The 26,614-nt window shown below is 41.7% G+C and overlaps 1 protein-coding gene across 1 annotated transcript; it reads right to left on the minus strand.

The window, feature by feature from the left end:
- Positions 1–876: 876 nt before the first annotated feature.
- On the minus strand, positions 877–26,297 carry crb1 (crumbs cell polarity complex component 1). The gene is given in 14 exon segments (XM_078259911.1): positions 877–2,305; positions 7,790–7,916; positions 8,389–8,511; positions 9,198–9,242; positions 9,927–10,881; positions 12,216–12,381; positions 12,618–13,168; positions 14,698–15,663; positions 20,080–20,262; positions 20,456–20,595; positions 20,783–20,978; positions 21,825–22,061; positions 26,059–26,207; positions 26,209–26,297. Coding segments are annotated over 14 exon segments (4,146 nt in total). The 3' UTR covers positions 877–2,086.
- Positions 26,298–26,614: the final 317 nt, after the last annotated feature.

Raw genomic sequence — 26,614 nt, forward strand, 5'->3', positions numbered from 1 at the left:
TTCATTTTCTGTAAAAGAAAACAGTTCTACTTTGGTTACTGGCTACTGTAAGTCTGACAGGTTTGTGGGAAGAAATACTTAATAGTAACAAAGAAATGTCTGCAGACCTGTGATTGCTAAGGATCACTGAAACTGCAAATAAAGTGTAAAGTAATCAATAAATATAAAATATAATTGTCCTGAAATTACAAATTTGGAGTGAGTGGGAGGTGACAGATTATGTAGCAGCGTTTAGTGAGGTACTCTGGAGTGAGAACACTCAGCTTATAAAGATATTAACATCACTTCCACTTAACCACACATTATAAAAAACAACAACATATTTTCAGTGTAGTGACAACTTGAGTTATACTTTTTTGGATATTGTAATGATGATTAACTCTTCGGTCTGCCATTAACTGATTTTCTGATTCTGTGCACACTTGCATGTTCTCATTGCAGAGAAAACCGTCTTAAACAACAGAGGTCAACCTAATGTGCTATTGATGAGTAACTTGGTACAACTGCACACAATGTATGCACTGTGAACTGAAAATAAATTATAATGTTTCATGCTTCTGCATCTCTGGACTCATTTGTACTGTATACCAACAAGAGTATGGGGAAATAAACAATGCATTTTATAGTCAGGGTGGTATATTGTGTGTTCACAGAGCATATACAAAGAGTGTTGGTTTATTTAATTGGGGTTGTGGGGGTGTGCATCGGCTTACTGATTATGGCAAACACTAGAGTAAAAATGCTAATCCTCTCTTACAGTAGGCCTATCACAACACTGTTCCTAAAAAGACCTATAATAATAACTTTGTCGACATAAAATACATCAACACAAATAAATTCACTTTAATCAAGCAGCACATTGTCTATGTACAGTTGCCAACAATTAAAAGTTGAAATGAAATTCACAGTTTAAAACATGATAAACAAAAATCATCATTACATTATATACACTTAAAATGACACTGCAGTCAAGACAGTTTTTGTTTCTAACAACATACAAGTCAGCCTAGAAAAAAAATTAAGAAACTATTCTCGACAAGTGCAACTTATCCTGAAATCTGACTCTAAAATACATTATTCTGTCAGTAAGGAGCTACAGTATTTCCAGTGGAAATGTTCACTGAAAGATGAATCAAAACTGGCAGCAAGACTCAGCGTGTAGACATGTAATACACAAACAATTTGAAAGTATTTTTCCAGCAATAAATCCAAACAGATGGAAGTTCATGAATTTTAAGTCCTGGTGATATTCTATATTTTTGTTAATATCAGCAAATTCAATGAAAAGACCAAAACACTGAATTGATAGTTTATTTTGAGCCAATCCCACATACAGTACACTGTCCTGCTACAGTAAATCACTTGAGCACCGAATGTGTATTAATGCGCAGCTGAAAATAGTACCCAACAAATGCAACATTAACTCCTGTTTGAGTAATGTTTGCTAAAAAGAATAGTGCCTCGCTGTTTAAGGAAACTACTGAGCCTTTTTTCCCCCTCTGTTTTTAAAGATTTATGTCTTCAGTAGGAACCAATGAGAGACGGACTAACATGTTTGATTTTGATCATTTCATGGAATTTGTTGACAATAAGAAAAATATAGAATAATGCTATCCTTATCCTTTCATGAGGAACAGTCTCACTCATTCTGCTCGTTTCCAGATGAGGCTTTAAAACAATGTTTTATGTGTGTCCAAAATTCGGATCAAATGGTCCATCAATCCTTAAAAAATATTGATCAGACGCATAAATGTGACAGACTCGATACGTTCTGAATTTAAATCTTTGCATTTAGATGGATGTACTGCTGAGTAGTGAAGCCAGGTGCAAAACATTGCAGGAAGATGGATGAAGCACTGAGATATACAATAACACAAAAATGGTGTCACAAGATCTCATACAGTCTTACAGCATGTGAAGAAAGACAGCTGTAGTTTAAAATGGAGGTACTGTGAGGGGAAGACCATGTTTACATGCAGGCTGCAGATATTTTTTAAGTTATACATCAGGTGTATTTCTAGCATCAGCTCATTCATTACTACAATAACCACATTACTACCCTGCATGTAAACACAGTCCCTGCATCTCATATGAGTCTCTCCATAGGTGGCGGCTGGGTGATGCTCCACATCTCCACCCGTGATCCCTCCTTCTCCTGCCGGCTGGGACTGTAGGTGCCGTGGGTGGCGCGGCGATTAAGCGTCATCACCAGGCTGATGGAGGTGAGGATGAAAACCAGCAGCAGGACCACGGACACCAGACTGACGGACAGTAAGAGGTCAGAGGTCAAACCGTCAGAGGTTAACTGGAGGGAAACAGACAGAAACATTTTCTTTGGTTTAAAAACGCTCATTCACATGATACATTGTTTATTATTGTCTCTCTCAAACACTGTTCCTCTCACTCACACACTCTCACACACACTTCTCCTCTCCTCACTGCTTTACACTACACCAGGCGCTCCACACGAGCTGCCAAAGTGCTGATGGATGTGTTTCCCAGCTCAGCAGGTGGGTTGCGACCACCAGGATCCTCGAGTTGCCGCGGACTGAAACCTCCCTCCGTCTGCCGCCTCTCTCGCAGTTTGGCAACGGCCAGCGCCAGCCCCAGCATCACCACTATCGCCAAGCCAACCAGACAAGGTGCCAGCACGGCAACCACCCGCGAGCTGTATGGAGCACGCTCCGTCTGTGGAGGATCACACACACACACACACACGGGCAAGATGCTGCCTGATGATCCCATTAGCATATACACCACCAGAAACACACTCATGCACCAAAAATAGCTCATACAGACACACACATGATTCTTTTCTTGCAGGAAGAAAAGCTGCTTTATATGAAGTGTTTTAAAGACTTGTGAAACCTGCTAATATTCATTTTTAACTTACAGCCCTGTGGCCCTTTGATAATCACACACCGCACAAACACACAAGCAGCTTCACGACCAGCCAGAAACACAACCCTGCATGCAAACACACAGATTTCTGACCTTGCAAGTTAAACCCAGCAAATCAAGGCGAATCAAAGCTTCCAGTGCAGCCAGTGAATGATTGTTAACATTCATTAATAACCAGCAACAGAAAACGGAGCAGCAGATGCACTTACATCAGTTGTTCTGGTTGATGTGATAGTTGTGACACTCTGAGTGGCTGCTACAAGGTTACCAACAGCACAACAGCTGTAAGTATCACTCCATTATACTTCAAATTTTGGCTGACACCATCTTCTTAACTAACGCCTCTTACAGAACTTGTCAGGTTACACAAGACTATGAAAAAATTCCATAAGTCAGCAAACTTTACACTGAGCAATCAACATGGAAACATAATTCTTATAAGACTACAACCATCCATATCCTGAGGCAAAAAATAACTTATGCACTCATGCTCGATGCTGTAGACATTACACTTTCTTTCCCTTGCTACAGGTTCTTTGTTGACTCCTGGAAAGTGCTTACCTGTCACTGCAGCACAGTTGGCTGTCAGAGCGAGTGTGACACAAGCGAGCCGGAGCAGCCTGAAGCCAGGATCCGCCATCAGTCACCGACTGCCACACACACAGACACGGAAATGTCTAACTAACCAGTCTCTAAGGTACAAGGCAGGGCCACCCTGAAGCCTCAGCAGAGCTGCTACACACACAGAGACGGCAGCAATGCTTCCCTGCTGTCAGCACTATCAACCTGCTCTGTGTGTGTGTGTGTGTGTGTGTGTGTGTGTGTGTGTGTGTGTGTGTGTGTGTGTGTGTGTGTGTGTGTGTGTGTGTGTGTTAACCTGCCCTCATACGTTTCTGTAAAGCAGACCGAACTCCTGTGAATGCCACCAGCTCTCTGCTGAAACTGCACTTCAGTGCCAGATGCTCCTTTTTTTTTTGCTGGTGAAGCACATTTCTCCCTCTCTGCTTCTCTCGCTCTCTCAAAGGATGGCCACATCAGTGCCGACACTGAACAACTGCTTCCCATTTCCTTCCCCTCTCTCCTCACCATTAGGGCTACCTGTGCTTTCAAAGGGAAACACACACACACACACACACACACACACACACACACACACACACACACACACACACACACACACACATGCACATACATGCACACACAGACTTGAAGAATATGAGATGGAAGAGAGGAGACAGGTACAAGAGAGAAGTGCAACCATAGACTGTAAATATGAACACTGAGCAACTGCATATTGGCTACATGGTCAAAATGTGTGGACAGCTGAACATCCACAAGAGCGTTTGTGAGGTTGAGCACTTCTTTGTCAAAGGATAGGTTTGCCATTTTTTAAATCTGTTTTAAAAACAGGAGTCATATGAACAATAACACTGTTTTTGGTTTGTTGTTCTCATTCCTCCTGTTTATACTGGCGCTGCCTAATGTGCTTCCAGTGTAAGTGATGGGGGACATCATCTACAGCCCTGGGTTAATACAAAAGTGTTTTCAAAAGCTTATCTGAATCTAATATGAGGCTTCAAATGTCAGAGTTACACACATCAAGTGTAGGCTAAATCTTACGGTCTTTTAGTCACTATCCTTTCACTGCGGCTCAAGAGTAAAGTGAATTTTATATAAGCTTTTTTATAATCTCACATAAACTTTGAACTAATTTTCTAACAAAACGAGGAATGTAGATTTTGTCCGCCATCACTTACACTAGCCCCTTTTCACACAGCCTGTTTAAGGCAGGATTGTTGTGCCATTATTGCGCCTCGCTGTGCTGTGTAAAAGGTACGGACACGGAATAGGGGGACAAACTTAGTATGCCGTTAGCCGGCAGTAACAGAGCCAAATCGAAATCTTGGTAAAAGGTACAGCCGGCATGACGGGACTACACACACACACACACACACACACACACACACACACGCAAGACACCGATGCTGTCGTTTTACACGTCACATCGGTCACCAGGGGTGATTCTAGGATCAGACCTTTAGGGGTCCCTAATTGGGGTGGCAGTAGCTCAGTCAGTAGGGAGTTGGGTACCAGAGGGTTACTGGTTAAAGTCCCCATACGGACTTGGACTGGTGGTGGACTGGTAGCTGGAGAGGTGCCAGTTCACCTCCTGGGCACTGCCAAAGTGCTCTTGAGCAAGACACCGAACCCAACTGCTCGAGGTTCCTTTCCATGGGCAGTTCCCTCACTGACATCTCTCCATTACTGCATGTATAGATACTGGGCATGTGTGTGTAATTCAGGCCTGTGTGTAATAACAACAGAGGTTTTTGACACTATTAATACTAAAACTAAACCTGACACAATGTTCAGCAATTTTAGTTATGGTTTGGTTATAATCTGCTATGAAATTACCAACTTCTTCTCTTGGGACTACCAACGTTAAACTTCACAACCGCACTCCTGCTCTCCCTCTGACAGATTAAATAGAGACTCAGCCAAAGGTGGGAGTCTGGCAACCACCTCCGATTGGCCAAAACTACGTTTCTCTTAACCCTTTCCTTGACTGGGTTACAGGTGCATAGCATCGGCGACAGACACACAGGATATTAAACCTGTTTCAAGCCCTTTGAACCTGTAATTGTTTGTCCTCTGTCACTAACAGACAAGATCGCAAACTCTCACATGAAGCACTAAAATTGATTTAAAAAAAAGAAGAGTCTAAAATGTTGGCGTTGTTTGGTTAAGAGAAAAAAGCAAAGCCGGCATAATAGCGGATCTTTACGGCAGTGTTGCGGAATCTCTGTGTAAAAGAGGCTACTGAAAGTGCATAAGATGGGATCTTTTAGTAGCCAATATGAACAGGAGGAATAATTACAGCAAGCAAAAGCATTGTCATGTTAAAACAGGAACGAGTCTTCCCCCAAAACAAACTCCAAACAATAAAAATTGCCTCTGTGTCCGTGCCTTTGCTGTGTGTGTGTGTGTGTGTGTGTGTGTGTGTGTGTGTGTGTGTGTGTGTGTGTGTGTGTGTGTGTGTGTGTGTGTGACTATAAACTTGGGCTATTCTGGGATCTACTCACACTACATCTCGTTAAGAGAGATCAAGTGTTTGGTGTCGTGGTTGCCACCTGACTTCGGCCTCTGCTCCCACTGACATACACACAATGCTACACAGTGAGGAAATCAATTAAAGGATTTGTAAAGCACTTAACCTTCAACTGAAGTTGGTCTAGGAGAAAATGGAAGAAAGAAATTGGAAAGGAAAGCAAAATGTGTGGTGACTGAAAAGACAAATTAGTTGACAGAGATGAAAAGAGGACAGAAGACAAACAATGGCTGATAAGATTGTTTTTTTTTTATTTGACAGACAGAGACTGAATTTAAACTGAGACAGGACATGAAGACAGAGTGTAATGAAGGACAAACAAGACAAACAAGAAGTTAGTGTCATACACGGATCATCCAGCATGATGTCAGCACAGCGAGACTAAAACACACACAAAAACACAGTCTATGAGGAACAGACAAAGATTTAGAGCGTTATGAAATGCTGACCACAACAGCATGGTGGATGTTTATAGGTACCGTTCAGGCAGAGCTGCAGAGAATTTTAGGCTTAAAATATATTTGCCTCACTCAGGAAGGTTTGGAGATGGAAACTTCTTCTTTGGGTACAAAACAACACAAAACAACACGCAGTCAGTCAGTCACCGCTGTGCTCTGAACGCACATCAAGAACAAAGTGAGACATCTTGTCGTCTTCTAGCCCCTCTAGGTGCCTTTGTAACTACAACACTGTTTTTGATAGTTCACACATTCATCCGTATGGAGCTCCCAAAATCCAGTTCAGACAAGACTGACAGGATATCTTCAATGAGAAACATTATAAATAACACATATTCTATAATGTTCTTCACTGCATAAAAAAGTGCTTTATTAAATGGAGACTAACCTTCCCTTTAGACCACATGAGCTACACTGCGCAGTTCTATGCTCAAACGATTATTTGATTAATCAGTTAGTTGATCAATTGCCAACAAGTTTAATAATAGCTTGATCTTTTAAGTGATTTATGAAGCAAAAAATTATCTTCGTTTCAAAATGAGTGTTTTTTACATTTTGGACTATTGGTCGGTCAAAACAAGCAGTTTGAATGTGTTACGTTGTGCCCTGAGAACATTTAGTAGATTAAAAAAAAAACAGCTTTGTCAGGATTACGGACAAACTAATAACCTGATTTCCATGAAACTTGGTGGAATTGTGTAGCATGGGCCAAGGTAGAACCCATTACATTTTGGAGCGGATGTGCATCATAGAGTGGATACACAACTTATTTTTCACTTTCAATACCATTGTGAGATAGGGCGTGGCCTTGGCGGAGGTCTGCGCTCTCTGAGTGCCCTTCTAGTTGATAGCATCTGTGATCTATAGCTACTTAAATAAGTACATTTAATTGAGTAATATACTCTAAATAACTATACTGAAAAAGGTGCTTCTGATGACCAACATACTGTATTCGTTTAAGGCACAGAAACAGCTCTGTGGTATCGTACGTCAAACTAGAGAAAACCCTAATGTGTGTAGTGTGCTCTTATAAATATCTGATCCCCTGTGCTTTGTGGGAAACCACCGGTCATTCTCATCTTTTAAGATCAATCAATCACCCATACACATGCATTTCTCAAACAGTCCCAAAGACAGGTGCACGCACACACATGCACACACACACACACACACACACACACACACACACACACACACACATTCAGTCAATGCCTCCCCAGTCCACCTCAGGCTCATCGTCCAGCCTGAGGATGAGGTAGGACAGCAGCTGGAAGAGGTTCTGCCACAGCAGCAGGGCCACGTAAAAGTAAATGTCGCTTACGTCCGTCTGGCACGTTTCTCCAGCGAAGCTCATTTCACACACGCAAAAGAACTTGTTGATGAGGTTGCGACAGTAGCCTCCGTTCAGACAGGGGTTGGACTTGCACTCATCCACCTCCTGCTCACACCTACACAGACACACAATTACAGTTCAGTCAGGGACACTGATGCCAAGGAAGTGACCACTTATAGCAAATAGTGTCCAGTAGGTTCCTGAAGGAGGAAAAGGCTCGGCTCTTCGAGAGAGATCTCAAAGAATTTGAGCTCTGCTGGGAGAACTTACTGTAATAAACATACATAAACATTAGATCTTAGTTATGTCAAAAAAGCAAATGACGTTGGCATGCAATAGCAGAGTAAGAATATGATTGGGCATTACTTGTGAGCTGAAAGCCACACAGCCAGTGATTGTAAAGCATGAATGAAACAGTTTGTTGCCAACTAGCTAATGCAAGTGTGACGGCAGTGTTCTGTCTGAACTTATGCTATGCTCTGCAGATAAATCAGGGGATGACAGTATATTTTAGTTCTGGATCCATTTTACTTACTTACTTACTTATGTATCATTTAATAAAATAAATATCTATTTTTTTTTCCTACCGGTGTCCAGTGAAGCCAGGTGGACAGTCGCAGGACAGCTCTCGGTCAGTGCAGTTGCCTCCATTGAAGCAGGTGTAGTTTCTGTTGTCATCGCCGCACACAGAAACAGGCAGTTTAGGCCGTCTGGTAAGAGACAGTCAGACATGTAAGAGACATGCATTGTTTGTGTTTAATGTAAAGCTGTGGTATCTGAGGTATCAAGATGTTCAGCAGGTCATGTGCAGTAGAGTTTGACATCTTTACGTCTGCCGGAAGCAGAAGTATCAGCCAGACAGGAGCTGCATTGTTTGGCTTCCTGCAGTTCCCCACAGGGGAGACAAAGAGGCTTAGGAGGGGACCAGGATAATAAGATTAAAGACCTCTGGCAACTATTCACCAGCAGGAGGTCAAATCACAGTGTATAGGAATAAAAAAAAAGCCAAGCCTTTTTCTTTGGCCTATAACCTTCTGTTTGCCTGAAGCACAGGAGCTCTCTTCCAAAACGTTATTTATTTGTTGGCAACTTGAGATTCACCCCTCAATTGTTACAAAATACAGGCTTTTTTTGTTTGTTTGGAAAGCGTACAATTTTTGTAGGTGAAGCTTTAATTTAGATGCCAGGAATCATTTTTGAACTACAGCTCTCATTTTGAAACAGTGGGTATCTAATTTTAATATAAACAATGTCATAGGGAGCGTTAATATTAGCTTTGCTTGGCATTTTGTTGCACACAGTTGAACAAAAAAACTAGAGACATCGTACATGACATTTGGGAGACAAATATCTAACAGGAAACAAATAGCGAACACCTGAGAAATAGAAAACTTACACATTTCTGACAACGAGGTACCACGGAATTTCTTCAATGCGTTCACTGGAGAGAAACAGAAAGAAAGACAGGGAAAGGGGGTAGAAAGAGACACAAACAAGAAACACAAACAAAAAGAAGTCATTTTGATGAAAACTTTACAGCGTAGACATTCCCGGTAAAGGGAGATGTGCAGCTTGTCTTAGCGAAACACTTGCAAAGGTTCTCCTTGTGCAAAAGAGGCAAAATTCAAGAGGCTGTGTGTTTACAGGATAAATGCTCGGAGGCGTTCCCCTGCTGGTTCTCCGAGGCAAACGGTAGATGACAGAGGAAAGAAACTGGCGCTGAACCAGAGAGCCTTGTTTAGTGAGACACCACAGCAGACTGAGGCCTTTTCTGGCTGACACTAGAATAGAAATGCAGCATCTGAGGCGCTCACTGCAGGCATGGTTGAAATGCTGAACAAAGGCAGCGATGTGGAGACATTTACATTGAAAGAATATGTGTTGCGGTGCGGCCCTTGTGTGTGCAATTTGGAGCATTTATTTCTGTATTTTGTGTAGGTTAAGCTCTCAAAACTAATCATAGAAAAGCAAAGTCAATTTCCGGAGCATGAAATATTTATTATGACATAGTTTTCTCTTCTGCTGTTGGCCTATGTTTTCCACAACTCACCAGAAAGTGACTACTACGCTATTTTATTCTATATTGTCCTGCTTTTCTGTTTTTCCAGCAAACACCTGCACTTACTTGCAAAGGGGTCCAGTGAAGTTCTCAGGGCAGAGGCAGGCGTACCTGTCCGGCCCATGCAGGCAGGTGCCTCCATGGGCACACAGGTGGTTTTCACACATATCCACCTCCTCATCACAGTCCACACCCGCATACCCAAACTCACAGGTGCAGTCGTAGGTCAGCCCGTTCACGCTGCAGTTGCCGTGAACGCAGGGGCTGGAAGCGCACGTGTCTGTGAAGAAGTTGCAGAGTCTCCCGGCCCAGCCTGCGGCACAGCTGCAGTTGAAGTTGTTGAACAGGTCCTGGCACTCCCCTCCGTTCAGGCAGGGGTTGGGCTCACACACGGGGGCCCCGCTGCAGCCAAGGAGCGGTGGTTGCAGTGATGTCTGAATGAATTGCTCCTCCTGCACGCGTGGGAGGTTCACATCAGAGGAGCTGGAGTATGGCAGGGCAATGCCACCCAGCTCTACTGTGCCCAGGCATCCGGTCAGGGACCACCCAGCATCCGGGGCAAGGCCCCCTACGAAGATGTCCACCCCCTGCCTGAGGAAGTTCAGGTTGCCTCCTTGGCTCCTGGAAGTGATGGCTTCCTCTATTTCCTCATCCAGCACCAAAGTCCACCGGGAGGTTTGTGCCCATGGCACTGCCATGAACAGGTGGACGCTGTGCCACTCACCATCACTAACACTCGTCCTGCCGCTGATACTGACTGTAGACACACCCTGCTCTCCCTCCTCCTCCTCTTCCTCCTCTTCTCTGTTGTCTCCAGTGGTGCTCTGAAGCTCCATGAAGATGAAACCACCCTGCACAGAGAGTGTGACTAATTCTGAGCCCTTCTCTGCATGGAGTATAGCTGCGTTACGCTTTCGTGTGCGTAGGTTTAGGGAGAGGTTAGTTAGATTGCGGGATATGTGGCCGTTTCCCCGGTAGGACAACACAGTGCTGTCATTCAGGAACGTTGCATTGGAATAGCCTAGGAGATTAGAGAAAATATTTGTCGTGTTTACATATTTACACACTCACTTCGTTGCACCATTAAAACTCCTTTGTCAGTTGGCTTCTTGTTTTTGATTATGTACTGGCTTTATGCATGATAATACATCAAGGGAATTAGGCAAGAGCACAGATTTTTTACCTTCATTTACCTGTTTGATAACACTACTATCCTTTTAGGCAATATGGTCATCTGTCAGAAATGTTCCTAAGGAGCAAGTAAACATGGGGTGGCTTGCAGGACAGACGGGCAACACGGCAAATCATCACTAATCCCAGCAAAAAAAGGATAAGCTGACCTCAGCCCAATCCTGCTTTACAGAGCACACAGAGAATACTGTGTGGCGGATTAAGGCTAGTTTATGACCAAGCATTCTGTATCACTTGGTTATATGGTGGCCAACTAACTCAACAATGTCCAATTCCGCAAACAAGGTCAAAGATTAGGTAACGTACATATAATGTAAGTCTCAGAGGTACACAACTCTGTGTCTGGGTTTGAGAGCTATTATGTGACTAAGAAATGATGTCAAGAAGGCAACAAACCTCACTAATGACACGGGACAAAAGTGAACTCATTGTTAGGTTGCTTTTTAATGCTGTTAAATATTAGCACGCCGTGACTGATAGTGTAATAGCAAATACAATTAAACCTTTAAATTTAACTTTCAGATTATGATTTTTACATTGCATTTTGTAACATGACATATAGTTAATATTAAATGTATTATTGTTACTGTATCATTATACAATGATTAAGTATTTCGATTAAGTATTGTCACATAATACTGCTGCTACTAATCTATGGAAAATACATACATTGTAAAATTTGTAACCCTTACAGAAGGATATTTATTACATGTTATTACATGATATGACAGTTATTACACAATCAGGTGCTAGACCATTTTCTAAACTTTGATTAAAGGTTTCTCAGAACCAGAGCTGTTGACTTGGACTTGAGTCTGATTCAGGTTTTGAAATGGTAAAATCTCAGAAACAAAAACACAAACAAACAAAAACTGAATAAGACAGCGTCAAGCAGCCCTTGAATCGCAGGACGCTCTTCATTATTTTTTTATTCCTATGCACTCACTGAAAAGACTTGGTCTGTCTTAGTTCAGGGCTATGACATTTTTATCATCGGAGATGTTCAAATGCTCATTTTAATGCTATCTTTGGTCCGAACATGACGACTTTCAGCTTGACCTTCAATTTGCCTATAAAGATTTGTGACTTAACTGCACGTGTCTTAAAAGAAAACGACTTAAAACACGTCTGCTTGTAACTGCTGAAATCTTGGACGTCACTTACATTCATATCCCTGGTTCAGCATCTTGCACTCTGAGTCTGTGGGGCAAGGTGACAGCTCGCACCACCTGACCTCTTCACAGCGCCGCCCTGCTGTCCTGGGAGGGCAGGTGCAGGTGAAGTCATCCCACATGGAGTAGCACATCCCACCATTTAGACAAGGGTTTGTCTGAGGATGAGACAGTGATACAGGGGCTTACTTTTACCGCTAAATATGATATATAACTATACTTTATGTGAATGCTTTCATGGGCATGAGTGAGGTCTCATTTTAAGCAGAATGTTAAGTTTTAATCCATTTCTGCGCACCCTAAACTACAGTACTTCATACTAAAGAACGACACTGTCAATAAAGGCTGAAAATATAAGATAACCAATATCAATGAAAGGAAACTTTATACTCACACTGCAGGTATTGTCCCCAGTGCATCCAGCAGTCACATTTTCCATGAGCTCCAGAGGAAAAGATCTCACTGAGGTGTCCAACCCAAAGAACTGCAGCCGCCTGTCGTTGATCCTCAGGTCCTGAATACAGCCTTTAAAATATCCACCAAACACTGAAGTCATCCAACTCTCCAACATACCTCCCACATACACAGTGTCTCCTGCTTGGACATTGACTGCCCTGACTTCCACATCGCCCTGTTTCTGAGCTGCTACATACAGCGCCATACGATCGTCCGCCACCTCTACTCTCACAAAGTGGACTTCCCCGTCATCAATCGCACTCTCCGCTTTCAGGCTCTCAAAGTTATTGAGCTGAACTGTGACCTTGCCATCCTCCAGCCACATGTGCAGGTACTGGCTGCTGCTGTTGGCTAACACCAGGAGGAGTCCATAGTGCCTCCGTGTACGCAGGAAGAGGGAGATGGAGAGGTTGTGACCCAGATCATTGGTGACAATAAAAGCTGCGTAACTCTGAGAGTCCTCATTCCCAAAGCGTGTGGTCACATGTTCTGCAAAAAGGGGGAAACAATGAGTAAGATATGGATGGGTTTCACTATCATAAAAACATCTTCAAATATGTTCAGCTGGGCCAGCATGCATGTTTAAAAATGTTTTATAAGTTTGAGAATATCATGTATTTGCATTCCTTTTTTCTTTTTCTTTAAGATTATTTTTTGGGCATTTTAGGCCTTTATTTATAGGACAGCTGAAGACATGAGAGGGGGGAGAGAGAGAGAGAGAGAGAGAGAGGGGGAATGACATGAAACAAAGGGCCACAGGTTGAAGTCAAACCCGCGGCCACTGTGTCAAGGAGTAAACCTCTGTATGTGGGCGTGCACTCTACCAGGTGAGCTACCCAGGGGGGTGTATTTGCATTCCTTAGTAGTGAAACCACGAATGTAGAAAAAGAGAGCTGGGGTGCATGTGACCTAATTTCAGTGTCCCCCAAGTACAAAAAGTGTTTACACTCTCTAATCTATCAGACTTTTAATACTATTTATTCTGTTTTTATTTTCCGTTTTTATTTTCAGCACAAGGGGGCAAAGTTAGTTTTTTTCTTATCTGTGTGAGCAAAAGAAAAAAAATATTTACTATTAAAAGAGCATTATGATAGATTTGTGTTTTTGCAGAACTAACTAAGTGGAGGAAAAGACATTGAAGCAGTTTATGTTGAGCTCCCTAGAAGAACGAGCACAGAAAGAGGAAATTTAAGCAGCCACCAGCCCCCATGTGCTGTATGTTCTGTGTCCACTATCAGCACTTTCCACTGCTGGTTGGTCACTTTATAAGGCAGGCAGGACATCAGCGTGTGAGTAAATGTTTGTGATCACTAGTAATCTGCTTTGAAAGACTCAAGAGGCTATAGATATCCTCTGTGAAAAAACTGAACTATTTAAATTTTACAAGGAAACTTGAGTAACAAATTCAAACTTCATTTTTTTCATCCTACTTATTATTTTTTTTCTGATGTATCATGTATGTATGTCGACTACAGTATTCAACTGTCTACTGATTTTCTTGAATGTTCTGTGTATTTCCAAAATAGAATCCCTAATATCCTTAATCCAGTGCGTCAGATAAGAGGATCTCTGCCTCTGTCCTTTACTGTGACTTTTGATTGGCCTCATCCTTCCCCCCTTATCTACTGTTAAACATCAGCAACTGAGGATGTTATCTAATTACCCACTTAGTAAGAATGACCTGGTACTCTTTCCTCCTCAATTAATCAGGTTATCTTCAAGCTTTAAGACTCCCAGAGTCCCATACACTATATCTGCTTTCGGTGATTACATATCCCAAAGTTTTTCTTACATTTGTGTGTGTGTGTGTGTGTGTGTGTGTGTGTGTGTGTGTGTGTGTGTGTGTGTGTGTGTGTGTGTGTGTGTGTGTGTGTGTGTCAGATTGTGGGGAATGGAAGTGAGCAGCAGCTCCAGAGGGAGTTAGAGGATGTCCTCATGGAACCAACTAGTAGATTTAGAAACCCCAAATCTTCTCCCAACTTCTGTTGAAGTCTATTATTTCACAGCTGTAAACATACCCTCCTCACAGTCCTGCCCCTCATAAGGTCTCGGACATCGGCACTGGTAGCTCTGCCACAGGTTGACACACTGTCCTCTATTTTGGCAAGGCACGTCCAGACAGCGGTCTCTGTGGCTGCACCCAGGGGACACATTAACAGCAGAGTCGCTCAGCCAATTCTCAGGGACGATGAGCTGCCAGTCCACAAACACATCCCGCATGCAGCCAATGAATGCTGGAAGTGGTGAGTCGTCACTGGGGCCATTTGAGTCTTGAAGCACTCCTCCAATAAAAGTGTTTTGAGGAGGCGACACCAGCTTGGCCATGGTGCTTTGGACTGGAGCCACCTTGTGGCACGACTGGTTCCCACAGCTCACAGCATCATCCAAGAGTGTCAGACTGAGCATCCAGCTTCCGAGCACAGCCTCTACAGAATGCCACTCTCCATCTGTGACATTGTGTGGAAGCTCCAGGACCTGGTTTTGGCTTTCTGCTTCAGCCCCAGCAGAGGCCTCCTTCCTCAGTGTGAGACGAAGCTGCCCTTCATCCAGCTCTAAGCTCAGCAGCATCCCTCTGCTGTTCCGCTGGAACAACAACGCTCTGGGCAGAGCAGTCTTGAAGCTGAGGGTGATGTTGCAGGACACCACGGCATCCACCAGGGGACTCTGCAGCAGCAGGTAGCCTCTGCGCTCAAAGGAGAAGGTGGTGGGGGTATTACAGAGGGGTCCAGTGTGCCCAGGTGAGCAGTAACAGGTGTATCCGTGATTCCCATCCAACAGGAAAGGAGAGCAGGAGCCTTGGTTCTGGCATTCATTTCCCTCACAGCCCACTAGCCTCACATCACAGTTTACACCTCCATAGAGGACGCCATCGTTACTCTGTTTAAGGCAGTGGCAAATGTAGCCCCCAACATGACTCTCACACCTGCCCCCATTCTGGCAGGGATTGGGGTCACACTGGTTTATCACCTCCTGGCAGAGGGAGCCTGTTAGCAGAAGAATACAATAAAGTCACATAAAGACACAAACCCTCTTAAACATTACTGCTGCCCTATTAAACTTAAAAACATGATTGCAGATGTGGCCTGTTTTTAATTATTCTGCTCACTGAGGAGGGAAGTATTGTCATTATTCCTTGTTCAGTGGTCTTCTAAGCAATGGATGTCCCTGCTGCGCGTTTACTACAAACAAGTCACATCCATACACACATAGTTGGGGCGACGCCTGCGAGCTAAAGTAGTTCAGGCAGGCAACTCGAGCTGCACGGCTGTATACACATGTGACACGCTTACACTCCGTATCATTTACCAAACACACCCCATCAATTTGGCGGTCTATTTAAACTGCTCGTCAATGGCCCTGCTGCCCTGCTCCCATATTGCTGACTGCTCTGTAAGCCCCACCATCACCCCAGCATCCACCTGCAGGTGTCAGCCAAGGGGAAGCTACTTTATCATCACTCCCCAATATCTCATGCAAATCTCATGGAGTGATGAGGTCAGAGTCTGGCCACCAAACACAATATTCTGCTGTTATAATAAACATTTCAATCATGAGTTGTCTGACTGAACTAGATTATTATGGGGAAAGTTGTCATAATAATGGCAAGTGAGGAAATTACTGCACATGTGTCTAGTTCTTTTCTCCCATTTTCCTCCATATTTTATCAACACCTGTTCTTATGTGTATCATGGTTCCTGTTTTTATAATTTCTTTGGTGCCATGGATACACATGCCAAGTCAAGTTAGCCCCACCTGAATCCAAACTGACAGATATTAACCCCAGTTCTCTATGCTGGTGGTGTGTTTTTCTCTCTACACCACCCAGATACCAGGATGCCCAACAATTACTTGTACATGAATTATCCTCTATTGTCTGTCTGCTTGTTTGTGTTTGTGTCCAGAAATATTTGTATGTATTGTTATGCTGTAGAGGCTATCAGCATTTTAAAATTGTACTAATTTAGAGATACATTTAAAAGCTAATACGATTGCAATGAGTAGGCACATATGGAACAACAACTACAAGTTATACAGCACACTATAGAAAAATACTGTAACAACAAGTCTATTTGTTTTATATTGGTAGAAGAAAAGGCAAATTAATTAAATACCTATTCATTAATAATTAATTAATATTATACAAAAACATATTTCGATGTTACCTGTTCCAAGCAACAATAGACCCCAAATCCATGGTGCAGGTGTCCACATCATGCCGTTGCTTTTTCCCCCAGGATAGCCTCAAACGTGTCTAACTGCACCATATTGTTTGTGTGTGTACATGCCATCCCAGTGGAGGTCTGTTCCTTGTCTACTTCTCTACAACAACGTAGGGCTGAGTGGCTCCAGTCAGGAGACCGGCAAAGCCAGATCCTGGGGATTAAACTAATGCTATTTGGCCACCTTACTGGGTCAGTGCCAGAGTGACTGGCAGCAGGTCAATTTTTAGAACAGATCTCTCAGCAGGCAACAGTTCACAGTCTTACTTACAAGTCTTGTGTAAACAAGAAAACTAGGATTTTCTGCTTTTGCAATTAAAAAGTAAAATTTGATGTAGCATCCCTGCAACAATGCAAAGCTTCTCATGACATCAATGCACCAACTATTTAATGTGAATATATAAATGTTATTGAATTGATTATCATCAATTATATGGCCTGCCAAACCTGACATACACACTGGTGTGCTGGAATGCCCTGCTGGCAGGAAGTGATGACCAGTAGTTTGCTTTGACTGACCATGTTCAGCCCCGACAAAACACGTTTTTTTAAACTGAAACAGGGGTGCGTTGAACACCCTGCTGCGTGCGCAAGCGCTCTGCCTTTTTACTAGCACGGTTTACGGACACGTCTCTGCTGATTGGGTATCATTGGGTATTACCTGTGACACAGCCAATAAACGAGAGAAAACATAATCTCAAAGCCGTTGCACGCCATTTCACACTGTTCCGAGGAAACATGTCGTTCAACCAGGAAACCGTAGCAAAACGGTGCACACCATTTGGAGATGGAACGTGCCCAAGCCTCATCATTTGCCTCACCTGCTAACTACACAGTAGTTAGCAGCTAACAGCTAACAGCTGACTTCAGTCTTAAAATGTCAACACAAAGTCACTCCAGTCAGTCAGTTCTGCCTCATTAACAGAATAATTTAGTTATGGAGTTAGTTCAGTGCCCTCTGTCTGTGGTCAGTTTAGTTTGTTTTGCCTGTCCATTCTAGAATAAGGTGACCAGATTTCTGAGACAAAATCCGGGGACATTTTCAGCTCAGAAGCGTAAATACCTCCAAAAAAGGTAATTTTTGATCTTTGTAAACTTAAAACGGGGACACTGCCCCAGGGGCGTCACTAGATGTAGAGCTGCACTGGGGCACAATCCCCCCTATGGGGGGTCCATGGGCATGCTGCCCTGTAAGAAAATTTTGTGTATTTTAACGTTTAAATGCATCAATCTGGTGCACTTTGAAAAGAAATTCAGAGGTTAGACTTGATTATTCTTATCTATGGATAGGAATATTTGTGCTGTAGCCTGAGCTATTTTACACTTCAGAATTTTAACCATGCACACACAGGTGGAATAGTTTTCTTCATATTTTTGCATTAATGTCACTAGGAAGCATACCAGTAGAAATATATATTCATATGTGTAAGTAGGATATATATATAAGTAAGTGGGATTGTCTGGAATCTGGCAATATAATAACCATTATGGTGGAATACACTAGCTAAGCAATTTACAAAAAATATCTGTGCTGACATAAATAGTTTACATGAGAATACATTATAAAGTTGTAAACCATGTAGAAATTTTGTTGCAATTTCAAAACCGGATTACTCAGGGACCGCTTGTTGTACTGATGCATGTGTTGAGTGAAGAGTTTGGGAGATATTTCACAGAGTAATGGGTGTGCAGAGATTTATGCAGAATGCAAATATGATAACATTTCATGTAAGTTCAATGTTAATTTTCTTGCAATTTGTCACAGCAATGGGGTTAACACTTTTGCATGCGCCATATCCGTGTCACATTCTCATTAGGGGCTGAGCCCCCCTAAAGGTCTGATCCTAGAATCACCCCTGCTGCTACTTCATACTTTTACTCCACTACACCTCAGAGGGAAATGTTGTAATGTTTACTGCACTACATTTATCTGACAGCTTTTGCTTTATTGCTTCAGGCTGGGCTTGTTTCTGCAACAGCTCATTGAGTATCGGATACAATTAAAACTATTGAGGAAATATTTTCCTTTGACATTGGTCCAGTATTAAACAAGATCACTGCAGTCGGTAACGGCGAAACAAGCTACAATGTAAGTTAATAGGACGTCAATTGTACAGCTTGTTTTTACGTTCATAAAAGTGCCTGTTTCAGGTTCAGATTAATATTCTAAGTGTCTGACAACATTATGGAAAGTATTTCTAAGGAGGTCGACCTTTCTGTTAAAGAGTAAGATCCTTTTTTTAAAACATAAAAAGTCCGCGAAATTGTGTTCGCTAAACCCACCAGACTCCATGTAAATAAACAGTAATTTTAGCATCGTAAAATGGGCATTCTAGTACATCTCTGAGCTCTGAGCAGTGCTTGCTCTGGCTGTCTTGAGCCTGTGCGTGTACGGTGCAGGACTATTTCATTCCAATTTCGGGTCTGTCAGTCACAGTGAAAACCGGGACATTTCCGGGGACAGCTCCAGCCGGGGACAGGTCACCAAAACCGGGGACGTCTGGTCACCCTATTCTAGAAGTATGTAGCATTTCTTGTTTTTGTGTAGACTTAAGCAAAGAATTTCAGAATATTTTGCTGAAGTCATATATTACACCTGTAGTGGGTTCTCTGCACTTGGATCCAGTTAAGCAACATTACACAGTTTATTCAAAGTTATTTTGTTATTATTTTTGGAAGTAACAAAACTGGTAATAAAATGTATATGATTCTGGTTTACCTGTAGGTTGTTTCTGGAAACGTTAAAGATGTTGCTGTTGCATATTGAAATGTAAAATTGTGATGCATTGAGCACAAAAAGAAATCTATTCACCCCCAGTGTGTGGTCTCAGTGGCTGGTATTTGAAATCTGAACAATAACAACACATTCCCATTGGGGAAATAGTGATTTGGGTGAACTCAGCGAACCTTTACTTCTTAAAAAAATAAGAGAGAAAAGATTGTTTTATATGTTTTGAGTAATAGCAAAATATTCCCATTTAAATGTACCTGTTCACCCTGATGTTGATCCAATCAGAAACTGCTCATTCCTGTGATCAGACATCTCACTGTACACACTGTTGATTTGTAAAGTCTCTACATACTACAGCATTACTGGTAACCACATACTACTGTCTAACCGTTATTTGTAGACCTGTGTAAGACATAATGAGTTCAATTTGGTTAATCAGAATAAATGACCTGTAGTTCCTAGAGGACAGCTGCAGATGTAGCCTGCAGCATGCTGCTGGTCATAGTGTTCAGGCAGCAGAGGCTCGCTGCCATACAGAGCCTGCCACGACCTCTCAATGCAGCGGCCTCCATGCATGCAGGGGTTGCTGCCACACTCATCGATGTCGACATCACACTGGCGTCCCTCAAACCCTGGAATGAGGAAGTCATACAGAGTGTTTCTGATGGGAATAATATGTTTTGATTGACAGCACATGTGACATCCCATGTAGATTAAGTAATAAAGTCAGAATTCTTTAAAGAAAATGTTCTCAACGCTTTAAAACCTGTAACTCAGAAATAAATTCTTTTCCCTGTTAACTGAGCGAGAAAGTGCTTCATGTACCTGGCCAGCATTCACAGCTGTAGTTACCCTGGTTGTCCTTGCAGATGGCGTTGTTGAAGCATGGTTCAGAGAGGCATGGTGGTAGTGGTGTCTCACAGAGTCTGCCAGTGAAGGCTGTGTGAGAGCAGTCACAGCTGTAGCTGAGACAATCAAGGATTTAGAAAACACATGAATGAGATTATTTACAGTATTTGCTCCAGTCTGTGTTTACAGGTGTGACATTTAAATATAAAAGGAATTTGTGCTAAACAAAACAATTTTTCTTTTCTAAACTTGGCAAGAGCTACAATTATTTTTATTTTCAGCAATTGGAGCTGAGCCACTTACTTATTCACCCCATCTATACACAGAGCCCCGTTTTGACATGGTTGCTCTTGGCACTCATCAAAGTTGATTTCACATCGGTGTCCTTGGAAACCGGGCAGACAGGTGCAAGTGAAGCTACCAGCGTAGTCATGGCAACTGCCGCCATTGAGACATGGCTGTGATTGACACTCATCAATCTGGACCTCACAAGTGGCCCCTGTGAACATCAAAGCAGGACAGATGTCAGAGGGCGAGTGAGCCTGCTACATAGACTGAGGGCAGGGGGCAAAAATGAACAAAGCTTTCATGTGTACTGGCTGTGATCATGTGTGGATTGCTCTTTTATCTCACAGCAAGGCTTCTGCAGCTGTTTGCAATTCTAAAAACAGTACATTGTATACAATATATCTGTAAATCTGTCCCTGCACTAAAATAAATCGTATTGTCTTCATGCAATGTTGGAGAAAGATGATTAGAATGGAAGCTTAATGAGTATAAATACAACTAACAATACATGATTTTAGACTGCCCAAATGCAGTAAACCATCTGAACATTGAAATAGGTGACACTTGAGTCACTGAATTTGTTTTGCCGATGCTATGTCGTAATGCTATCAGGCTCCTTTCAGCAGATTGATCCATTGGGGTTTTGCTAGTTCATCTATTCTTTATTAAAATTAGATAAAAAGAAGATTTGAAACATAAAAGATGATTAAAAAAAAATAAGATCCAGACATGATGCAGGGCAAAAATTGTGAATAAAGGTGTGAGATTATACCCCAATAAGATATTGAATAAATCACCACATCAGATGTAGTGGGTTTAGGTTTTCAAAGTTACCCTTCACTGTTGTACTAATCATCTTAAATCATATTAAACTCCCACTTGGCCAGACTTATATGAAAGCAAGAGTCTACAGCCATGCTAACAGCTCTGTCACAACATGGATGATGACCTATGTTGACCCCATTCAACATTTCATACATTTTCTTTTAAATTAATCCAAATGATGTCTTACTCTTAAGATGCTCTTGGGAGACCCAGCACCGTTCTTTCCACTCACCTGTGAACCCAGGAGAACACAGACAGGAGAAGCTGCCCACTCTGTCCACACAGGTGGCCCCATTCCTGCAGGGCTGTGAAACACACTCATTCACGTCAATCTGACAGTGAGTGCCCTGAAACCCTGGCACACAGAAGCATGAGTAGCCGTCCCCGCGGATTCTACATATTGCCTTGTTTTGGCACGGGTTTGGAGAGCACTGGTCCTCTGGTGGAGGCTGCAGGTCAGGTGATGCACCTATGAACAGATCACATTTCAAAAATATTAATATCACAGAACATCACTTGGGCTGTACAGATTAACAAAACCACTATTTAACAGTAATAATAATTTGCAATATGCTACTTCTCATATAAATTATTTTAGTCTTGGAGCAAAACAATGGGTTGTTACAACTAAAAATGCATTGATGACTTCTGATAAAACGTAATCTACTTTATAACATCTGGTTTTATCTACATTACTATAAAAATGACATTATTAAGTGTTAGATTAGGAAAGTTGCTCCCTATCATCATGTCAAACTCTTCAAGAAGCTATGTGACAAAAAGAATACAGTCCAAACAATCCCTTTCAATGACTCAATTGTTCCTCTGTACTATGTAACAATTGCTTGCATCAATGTACGTCAATGGCGCAGACATGCTCTTGATTGCTATTTTAGTTTGATCATGTCTGACATGAAGCTCTTAGAATTTCTGTTTAGATTTGATTAAAACAATCTAGCAGCTGTCAGTACAAGTACTTTAAATTGAAGGGCCACTCAAGGCGTCATGGCTGACTGCCATCGTGACCAATTCCACTGTTTGGCTTTAGCATTCAATCTATTTCCATGGTGACAGCATCCGAGCGAAGGCATTGCCCCGAAGATTTTAGTCATTTACTCCTTTATTCTGTGTTTTAATCAGCAAGACAATAATGCCACGCTGCCAGAGCTCTGGGTTTAGGTCTTATTTCAGTCAAAAAACGTTACACATACTAATCAGAGCAGAGATCTTCAACAGGGGGTCCTCAGAGTTACTGCAGGGGGGCCACCAAATTGGCCTAACATGAATCTAACATATTATTAGCAAATGTAAATCTTCCTATTTGTGCAATATTTTTAAATTGATAATAGGCTTACTGGCCCATAGGTAAGGTAGCCAACAATTATTATTTTAATAGCTTAGTATTGTATGCAAAAACGCATTATTGTAGGCCCAGGTTATTTTTTTACAATTATGTATTAGGGGGCCCCTCTTTCAGTTAAGGGGTCCTTGGCTTAAAAAACGTTGAAGACCCCTGCTTTAGGCTTTTATTGTAGGCCCAGTTTAATATGCAACTTAATGTTATACAATATACTATGTAGTAGGGGACCCCTACTCCGTCTCTCTCTCTCAGATGTGGGGTCCTTGGCTTGAAAAATGTTGAAGACCCCTGAATTAGAGGATCAGCACTTGATCCTCTCCAGAAACATCAATGAAAAGCAATAATTCTTACACTGTGTATTACTTAATCATGTGTGTCTATATGTAACTATATGTGTCTGTATTAATTGCTTTGTATTGCCAATGGGTGAACTTGGACCCTTTGGACACTGGTCCAAATAATATATTGGAACATTACTGATAGTAATGTTATTCTAAATATGATTGTAATTTATTTTTTTGCTTGATGCCCAGGATGCTTGCTTGTGACTACGGAGTGTGAGCATGCCTGCGAGCAACAGGATGCTGACTGCAGTTCACTTAATGGCAACAGACATGTATTTAAATGAACGTCTTCGAGATTACAGCTTTAATTTATTATTTTTTGTAATTAAATTTTGAACTTTTTCATGATCATGGATTTTATCAAACATTTAAAAAACAATAAATACTCTTGCAATCCAAGGACTCTCATCTCATCGTAGACATCTTTCATATGCAAATAGCAGACTCCACCACTTTTATGACTTCCCTCATTAAAGTAGACATTTGTTAATTAGGCTAGCTTTATAAACTAACTGATGATGTTGATTTCTAGGAAATAGGCTATTCCAAACCTCAACATGTCTAGAACTATGATTAAAATGGTATGTTTTATGGGAGCACCAACTCAGGCAATGGAATGTGCAGTATTTGTTGGATAGTATTTTCCATAATCTTGACAGCTAATTTCTCAAATCTCGAAACAACTGCATTTTCAGGTACGTTTTGGCAAATGTCTTTAACTTCTTAAACCCCTTAAACATCAATAATATAGAAAATATAATAATAATTCTGCATTTGGATGTTCCAACACTTCACTGATGCTTTTTCAAACTAAGAAAAAACTTCAAACTCATAATGTAATTTTTCATGGGTGCAGATGCTTACATTCGGTTAAAATATTCTAGATAACTTGAGTTCTGAGTTCCAAGAGTTGGTCAAGCAAGATTTAATAGGTTAAACAGTTTCACTGTGACCTGAAAACCAAAACAGTTTGAGAACCTCAATCCTATGATGATGCATTGCTTATTTTCTCACTGTTCCTAACTCTCAAATCATATATCATGTCTAACTTGAGATTTGCCCCCTTTCGCGTATACACATGCAAGAAAACATCAAAGACAAATAGCTACCGTGCGGCATCTCAAAATTGTCATACTTCAGGCAGAACAAATGGGAGCAGCTCAGAGGCAACAATCCTCGTAATCCATGGAATGTGCATGAGGGGCTACAGAGGCATGATGCCACAAAAAGGAGGCTTCAAATCAGCTGAACAAGTGTTGCCTCTATTAGATGATAATCACACTGCGCCACATTTCTTAAAGCCTTGAAAGTGTGTATTGCATGATTGGTTCAACATAATTATGAAGCTGGGGGCCACAAATGTAGCCACAGTGATATGAACAGAGATATTCCAATAATATTATATGATAATCACGCAAAGTAATCATGCCTCAAGAGCACAATCAGGCTGAGTGCAGACTAAAAAGATGTAGAAGAGTGCAATTACACTTGGTGCTCCATCTTCACCAACTCAGGCACCAATCTTCTGTTATTGGTGGAGGTCAATCAATTTTAAAGACAGTTGGCAGGGTTCTCTACGAGCAGCTTATACATGTCTAGACTTTGACTTGGAGGTATGGGCGAAGTGTCCTGGGGGTGTGATGGAGATCATAGTGATGCTCGGACCATATGCCTATATTAGCTCTCATTACAACAAGGACCAGCCAGTAAATTCAGACCAGATTAGAGGCATGTTGCAGCATATATATATATATATATATATATATATATATATATATATATATATATATATATATATGTTATGTCTACAAAAACACCATGGAGAAAGAAATTGCCAATGACTAACCATGCATTTTTTAGGAAACCATGACAGGTGGTGTGGTGTGTTTGCTCTTTACTGAATCCACTGGTCTTTTAGTATTCTCCTGAGGCAGAGTTCAGAGGATTCAGAGCCAGGCCTGTTGTCTATATTTGAGACGTTTGTGACACAGCTCCATCCAACCTCACATCCCCTCCCACAGCATGTAAGCTTTTTCATATGTAAATTGCTTCTAAGGGTCTTTTGTGTGGTCCTATCTGGATGCCCTCAAATAGCACATGTGGGTCACCTGACAGATGCATGTTGCTGGTGTATCTGTCTGTTTGTTTCAGTGGTGATAAGAAGACATGTTATTGTTGGGTGTCTTGTAGAGCCACAGAGACATAAAGTGCCTCCCCCTTGTCCCATCACTTAACCGCACAGTCCGAACCCCCCAATCCTCACACCCCCTCATCGGTCACTACGCTGCCCCCGATTGTTAGATTTCTTTTTGTCCTTAGAAAATGTGTAGAGATCACAATGATGTCAACTCTCACAGTCTTAATTGATATTCCAAGCATGGACTGGTTAAAATGCAAGCCAATTACTCAAATTCAACAAGAGAACACAGAAGCTGGTATTCATTTGTACACTGTTCGGAGTTTTAATAAAAAAATAACATGTTTTGAAATAGTAGTGTTGTAGGCTATTCAAAACATGTTCGGGCATGAGACAACAAGGCATCCTGCGTAGGGAAATGATGGGATGCAACACCAACTCAGTCTAGTTTTGCAGGTGTTAAAATGCAAAAAGAAAACCTCTATGAAACTACTTCTACAAATACTTATTAGTGAACTATGAGAATGTATGATGATTATACAGCAAGCCTACAGCATCACATCAAATAAGTATGGTAAACAATGACTGAAAACTGAAACTCAGCCCGTGAGAAGTAGTCACTTACCATCTATCACAAACAGTGATGAGATGAGAATTGTGCATGCAAGTAATTCAAAATGATTATAGCGAATTAAATCCATAATCGTGACAGGAAATCATCCTGATCGTTGTGTTGAAGTCTTGTCATACACGGATCGCTCTGCTCCTGCATGCCTGCTGCGACTCATCTGTTGTCAACTCCAGATCCACTTGATAAACACTTCTCTTCTTGATGGAGCACCATCGAGAGCCTCCATCACCCATGAAATAATAAAAACACCACAGAGTGGCGTTCAAAAGGCTACACACACCCTCCCGTGCAGAGCCGGGCAGTGACGGATACATGGGAGGGAGTTACAGCAATCTCACTGCATGGACAGAAGGATAACTGAAGGAATAACATTTAGCCTAAATATCACAGAAATTGGTTTAGATCCTACTTTATCCAAATACTATAATTTACATATTTGACTACGTAGCCTAGTTGAAGTGCGTGCATTTGGCAAAACAAAAAGAAAACAAAAAACAAACAAATTAAACATCTTTTAAAATGTATCATATATATCATGTTATTGGGTAGC

Source organism: Sander vitreus, chromosome 9 (assembly GCF_031162955.1).
Source record: "Sander vitreus isolate 19-12246 chromosome 9, sanVit1, whole genome shotgun sequence".
NCBI lineage: Eukaryota > Metazoa > Chordata > Actinopteri > Perciformes > Percidae > Sander > Sander vitreus.